This window comes from Trachurus japonicus, chromosome 6, assembly GCF_045865225.1.
Source record: "Trachurus japonicus isolate A0001 chromosome 6, Traja_1.0".
In the NCBI taxonomy this organism is placed as follows: domain Eukaryota; kingdom Metazoa; phylum Chordata; class Actinopteri; order Carangiformes; family Carangidae; genus Trachurus; species Trachurus japonicus.
In genome coordinates this window covers 14091000-14098227 of record NC_140912.1, presented here as the reverse complement: position 1 = coordinate 14098227, position 7228 = coordinate 14091000, and the positions used below count along the sequence as shown (strand labels likewise).

The 7228-nt window shown below is 40.7% G+C and overlaps 1 protein-coding gene and 1 long non-coding RNA gene across 2 annotated transcripts in view; both read right to left on the bottom strand.

Moving 5' to 3' along the window:
- Positions 1 to 7228, bottom strand: part of LOC146985823 (uncharacterized) — a 179682-nt gene that overhangs the window by 71998 nt on the left and 100456 nt on the right. The window lies entirely within an intron of this gene.
- On the bottom strand, positions 5375 to 6742 carry gcnt3 (glucosaminyl (N-acetyl) transferase 3, mucin type). Its single transcript, XM_085779096.1, has one exon. The coding sequence runs from the start codon at positions 6731 to 6733 to the stop codon at positions 5459 to 5461; it is 1275 nt and encodes a 424-aa protein (XP_085635222.1). The 5' UTR covers positions 6734 to 6742; the 3' UTR covers positions 5375 to 5458.

The following is a 7228-nucleotide window of genomic DNA, read 5'->3' as shown; positions in this document are numbered from 1 at the left end:
GACAAGCAAGCAAAAAAAAGCTAAAGTCTACACACCGACAACAAACCAGTATGAATAGCTGTGTTAAATTCTGCATACAGAAAAAAAGACTTGCTCCTAAGAGGGGAACAGTCTCGGACCTGCATATTATATATATATGGCTATAGTAGAAATTGGAGATTCTTAGAGCAAAAATAGCTGTATATACTGGGGAATAAGATGTCTGCAAACAGTCTGGGCTCAGCCTGGTCCTGCATGAAAACCTGAAAACCATATCTGTGGCCACCTACTTAAATCCCCACATCACATTACATTTTTAATAAGTCTTTGCAGACTAACCTAACCCAAAATTTTAAAGGACGCTATAGTAGTCCCAGTCCCCAAGTCTAGTGGCCCTTAAACTCTTCATGATTTCAGACCTGTTGCCCTTACATTGATTTAATTGAAAAACGTTGAGAAATTGGTAAGGGCAGAAGCCATAAGGGTTAAGAGGGGATTTTTTTTTTGTTATTTATTTGGGAGGGACAATGCATGCTAATGAACATTTCTCCACTAGGAATAAGATGTAAGCAAGCCGAAGTGTAGCCAAAGGCTACTTTCCATCCGTTGTCCCCAAGAACATTGAAAAACAAACAAAAAAAAAGACAGCATTGCCACACAAGAAACAAGCAAACAGCAATAAGAAACAAATAAACAAACAACAACAACAGCAAAAAAGAGGACGAACAAATAAACAGAGAACCAACATCGCCAATACCAGTAGTATTGTTGGGGTATATGAGAGAGTGAGGATATGGATAAGCAAAATGGGGTAGAGTGCTGCAATACTTATTACAACTGTAACTAGTGCTATGTAATATGATAAGGTAGCAACAAATAGACAAATTTGTAGCACACATTACTGATGGTCACAAGTCTGGTTTTCCCTTAACCATGATTTCAACAAGGATTTAAAGGTTACCAGGCTTGGGCATTCCCTCATGGAAGGTGGGATACTATTCCATAATAATGGAATAATAAGCATCCACTTGATCCCATGCAGTTTGTCTATAGGCCATACAGGAGTAGAGGACACTACTGTTACCTTGCTTCACATATTTTTAAAACACTTGGAGGGAAGTGGGTCTCATGCTCGACTCCTGACCTTTTATTGTTCAACCCCACATCTTGGCCAGACTGCTTCTAGAACAATATGACCTTGATTTTACTCTTGGGTTGGATTTAGATTTCCTCACCAATAGAACACAGAGCTAAATGGAGTATTCTCTGGCCAACTATGATGTTATTTACCGTTCCTTTAAAGGGATAGTTCACCCAAAATTCAAATTTCACTCATTATCTACTCACCCTCATGTCGACTAAGGGCTGGGAGAAGTTTCAGAGTCCTCCGTGCCTTCTCTGAGTTACAGGGGGGCTCGGCGCAGCACTGCATGTCCATATGACGGTTGCGAACGGAGCTCACTTTTCTTCGTCCAAAAAGACACACCAAAAAACATCCAAATACCTCCACAGTGCTCGTCTGTAATGTCCCTCTTGTATTGAAGCCCCAACATGAGTAGGCATGTGATTTTTCCGGATTTTTAGACATGAAAATGCGACCTTCGTAAATCGTGCAAATCCGCTCTTTTTTTTTAGGGGGGACCGCCATTATCCACCATTTAACCCACACAGCCATAGGTGTTGATATTGACCCGACCATTGAGCAGTAACGTAACAAGAAGACATAGCGGCGGCAGTTTTTTTTGTTTTCTTTTGTTTTCTTTGCCGAGGTAGTGTTTGTTGGAGTGGCGTGGTCCTGCACGTGACGTGCTGACGTTAGTGTGTTGACATTTACGACGAGCATTAATTCTCTGTCCGAACCCGTAAAAAAAAAAAAAAAAGCCCGTCCTCACCGAGTCATATTCTCGGCACGAACCTGGCTCGAACTAGCGTCCGGACGGGTTGGGCCGTCCTTATTACAGCCCAAAAGACCAGTCCAGAGAGCCGAGGGACGAAGAGAGACAGCACAGCAACAGGCGTGGGTGTGCGTGCGTGCGTGCCTGCGCTACCTGCTGTAAAGGGGGCTCTCCAGCCACAGCTCCCCACTAGACCAGTTCTGAGTTCAGTTTAAGTTTCATACACTCCAGCCATTCTTGCCATTACAATGATAGGAACCTCAGTCAGTACTAAATCTGCTTTTTTTTTACTTAAGCAGCTACAAAAAATATTAAACATTAGACAAAAATATTAGAACTTTTTTCCCCATCATTAAATATTAAAATTGAGCTAATTACTTTGTTTCCATTTAAATACCAATAATTTCAATATGGTAATTCCTGCCACAACTGGCTCTCTCTCTCTTGTCTCTCACTATAAGACACATTTTGAATGATCAAAATGGTGAAGATTATGTCACTGTGTGTGTGATGTTCACGACACACACACACTGTAATAATATCTGCACCTATTGTTTGACATGCTGTTTTTGAGTTTTTTTCTCCTTAAATAAATTGTTTTCTGTTTGCGTATATACTTTTCATATAAAGTGTCAAAATTATGTCATTGTATGTAATGGCTGCACTGTTGTCGTGTCGTGCTATGGGTCCGTATAATTTCCTGCTTTTTTGTCCTTGGCCAATCACATCCCTGATGAGAAATTGTTCCAAAAAAAATTAAATAAGTATATGTTTTAAGCTTGTTTGTAGCAGAAGCTCCCAGTGTTGTTCTGCCGGAATCTCGCGCGATTTGCGGAGCCGTGAACTGGGTTTGCACTGACCGGCGGAACAATTTCTCATGTCGGGGCTTCAATACAAGAGGGACATTACAGACGAGCACTATGGAGGTATTTGGATGTTTTTTGGTGTGTCTTTTTGGACGAAGAAAAGTGAGCACCATTCACAACCATTATATGGACAAATACTGCTGCGCGGACCCCCGTAACTTAGAGAAGGCACGGAGGACTCTGAAAATTCTCCCAGCCCTTAGTCGACATGAGGGTGAGTAGATAATGAGTGAAATTTCAACTTTGGGTGAACTATCCCTTTAATATTTCTCAGCCATGGTCGACGAGAGAAAGCGCGGGAGGTGGGTTGCATCATAGCGCGATGAAGCGATGGTGAAAAATGTGACAAATGTGTCAAGCGACGCGATACTCGTGTTACAGGCGATGACATTGCGTCCATCGCGTTTGGTGTGAACGCACGGTTATGCTTCGCCCCGAGCCGCTGGTCACTGCAGCTATTATGACCGGGGTGAGCTTGGGCTCCACTGTGGCCAAATTATAGGTCCGCAGGATAGCCAACTGCTAAGGTCATCCTCTGCTCGTGATCACCTCGTAGGTGCATGTGAACTGGCAATAAATTATTCAAATGAGGTCATGAGGAGACCCTTGGTGTGTGTGGTGATTATGGAGTGTCAATAGTGAATAACAGTGAAGCTATTGATTAATATTGGAAGATTTTAATGATTAATACCAATAAAAAATCACCAAAATTATAAAAAGGCACATTTTTCCAAAACAGCTGTTGTAGTATGACCATGAGATGACCCTTGGAGTGTGTGGTGATTTTGGAGTCTCTGTAGGCTACTGTATAACAGTGGAGCTATTGATTAATATTGGAAGTTTTTAATAATAACAATAAAAATTCACCAAAATTATGCAAAAGCATAATTATCCCAAAACAGCTGTTGTAGTATGACCATGAGGAGTCCCTTGGTGTGTGTAGTGATTTTGGGGTCTCTGTACTGTGTGGTATATTGATGTGTTGATGAAAAGAAGGGATCACTGCCGACACGTCTTCACTTGTATTCGAAAATAATTTATTTACAAGAAGAAGAACAGTGTACAAAAAATGGCGAATCCTGGAGCATCTCTGGTGCCAATGTGAGATCTCTCTCCTTATGACTCAAAACCATAACCTTATATACTTTCTAACTCCAAAACTCCACCTTCTCCCAACATAAGGATATGGCTTATCATATTAGGCACATTAACATGAGTATTCCATGTGTAGATCTAATCAATTCTATTTCTATCTGTGTCTGTTTAACATACACAGTTCATGTTCTACTATGTTCATGAACATGAGACAGAATCTAGCCTATATGTAATTTTACGACCTTGCATTCATCCTCCAGATGAAGCTCATCAACTTAGTTAAGACTCTCACAGGAAAAATGTGATTAACAGGAAACACATTCTCCCAGGGTACATTTCACAACGGTCACTCATTGTCTCATCTATTACTGTTACTAAACACCATATGCAACATCTTTATATATCTGTAAAGGTATGTGCGTCTATCTCTCTTATAACATCTGCCTTCGATTCGTTTACTTCTAAGCAAAACATGTCCATGAAGTAGAGCGCCATTTCACACTTTCCTTCAGTTCCAAAAAGGGCACACATACAAAGAAGAACATAATACATGGTGATGATACACGATATTAAAGCAAGAAAGTTAAGGTGTATAATATACTTCAACTGTATAACAGTGGAGTTACTGATTTTTGTTTGCAGCGTCTTGCTCTTGTAATGCAATTTGCAGACGGTCCCTGCGCATAGAGATCAATTATACCCATCCAGCTCGGAGAACGGCTCGTTTTTGTAAAAAAAAAAAAAAGAAAGAAAGTGTGCTAAGTTCTGATGCCGTTCAGTGTGAGAACTTTTGTGGTGATGCCATTCAGTGTGACAATTTTTTTTTTCCCATGATCAGTGTGCTCAGTTAGAACTGATGCCGTTCAGTCTGACAATTTTTTTTCCTGATGTCGTTATGTGATAATTTTTTTCCTGATAGGCCTACCATTCAGTGTAACAACTTACTGATGCCGATCAGTGCAACAACTTTTATCCTGAGGCAGTTCAGTGTGACAAGTTTTTTTTCTTAGGCCTTTTAGTCCGATGACTATTTTTCATGAGGCTGTTTGGTGCGAGTGTGACAGAGGTTTTCCTGAGAGCTTATACTGTACCTTTTCATCTGAGGTCTGACGCTGAAGCCTGATCCTGAGGATGTCCTAAAATGCACACCGTACTGGGGTTCATCTCAAAACCTGTTGTTCAGTAGTCACTCTCAATAACCTGCACTTCTGTAGATTTTGTGTTGAGGATTTTACCAAATAAAATCCAGGTTTCATGCCTTCAGCATTCACATTAATAACTTTTATACCAATGTGTGTTTGACGTGATTCAAAAAGTAATACATCAACTAAAGTTAATGGAGTGTTTTTTTTGTTTGTTTTTTAAAATCAAGTTAACTCTTCCTCATAAAGTCCACTAGATGGCACCACCAGTACATACTTAAATAGAAGTAATTCCATCACCCATCAATACTGTAACAATAACATTGAAAACCCTAAACACAGACCATTAGGCAATTTTTTAATAATAATTATTACATGTCCACAGAACATAATATTTTTTACAAGACAGAATATGTACAGATATTTAATTAAAAGATTCTTAACAACATTTTAAAGGTGGATTCACTTTACATTAACATTACTAAGACAGTTGATCTGGTATCAAATGGCCATAGCCTAAAGCCTTGAAACGCAGCACTGTCTCCATACATCTAATCGCAACATCATCAACCTCCGGATCAAACTTATTTGCAAACAGTTGGTGTTGTTTTAGGAGCCACTGCATGTCACCAACTCCGTACACACACACAGCTCGCCTGTAAGTACCAGTGCAATGATCGTACGGGGCTCCTTTTCTCACGTCTCCTGCTAAATAGCTCCACTTTACCACACGAGCAAAGGCTTGCATGTCTGACACATCATATTTAATGTTGGAAGGAACTGATCCAGGAACAGAGTGCATCCTCTGCAGTGTGGCCCACAGGTGCTCGTCTGGACTGTATGTGTCCTTTTCCCACTCCAGCAAGTTCTGAACCTCCTTGTCCTGCAGCACATGCTTCACAAAAGCTCTCGTGACCACAAAGTAGGCATTTCCCGAGAACATAGGGCTGCTAATGGGTGGGGGACTTTTCTTCACATCTGTCCTGACAACAGTGTTGGTGACATTGTGATGATACTGCCAGCGACCTTTCTTGTAGTCATTTGTGACCTCGGTCTCCATGCTGTTTCTCCCTCTCAGGGCTTTTAATGACTTAACCATCTCTGCATTAGTTTTAATGGGAAAGTCTGTCCCACAGGTGTTGAGCAGGTACCTCCATTGGATGTCTGAGTTTACAAGGTCTTTCATGCAGTTCAGATCTGCCTGTACTCTGGACCATGAGGCATATATCACACTTTCTAACTTACTTGCAATAAACACATTGGGAAAGCATGAAACGATGGCCTTCACAGCCAGCTGGAATTCTTTTGAGGATTTTTTATCCACATGTACGCAGTAGATATTCTGAGGTGCGTAGATCGCTCGAAGAAGTCGCTCAAACATTTCAATCTTCTCATGAATCACCATGGAGTAGGCAATGGGAAAATCCTTCTCCTCTTCACTCAGAGGCACTGTGAAGAAGCCTCTCTTTTCAACGTAGGCTGGGCAGTCCTTTGTCACATTTAGGTAGAAATCCTCAGATAGACGATTCCGCCTGGTCCTTGATTTCAGAAGCATTTCTAAATTAGTTTTCTTGCCATCTATGTTTCCACTGATGATAGCTGAGCAGGCGGGCAGGTCCACAGAGAACTCCTGCGGTATGTTGATATCCAGCGATGATTGTCTGTTAGATCTAGTTCCCCAAAGTACAAAGGAAAGGCACATACCTATGATACAGAGGAACTTCAACAGTAGTTGCCTCCTCCACAACCCTGCCATGCTTGCAAAAGTTATTCCTGTAGTTACCAATAAAACTGCTGTTCTTGTCTTCAGAGCAGGTTATACATTGACTCGGGAGAGGCTGCTGTAGTTCATATGAGAAAGGAACTATTACACCTACAAACAGGTGTGTCAAACTAAGGTGTGGAAAGGCTGTCCATACATGAGCATACAGGCCATGAAAAGGATCTGATCTGCATGTCCTGGTACAGTAGATGAAGCAACATGTGTTTGCTTTTAGTTGTTCCTGGAGGCAACATTTCCATGAGGCTAAGCACATCAACTTGATATTCTACATTTTTCTGTATCATTTGATGATAGGCTACTCTACTGTGAAGTAACACCATCAGTATAGCCATTATACTTTTTTTTATTTATTTACAACAAATCATGCAGATTTCAGTAACTATATATGATCATTTCATTTTCACATTTTTTTCCCCACAATTTCTTAATATTAAGTTTAAAAAAGAGAGAGAAAGTTCATATACACAA

Bases quoted from the DNA above. Each gene is read 5' to 3' on its own strand.
- gcnt3 (XM_085779096.1), bottom strand. From the start codon at position 6,733: ATGGCAGGGTTGTGGAGGAGGCAACTACTGTTGAAGTTCCTCTGTATC.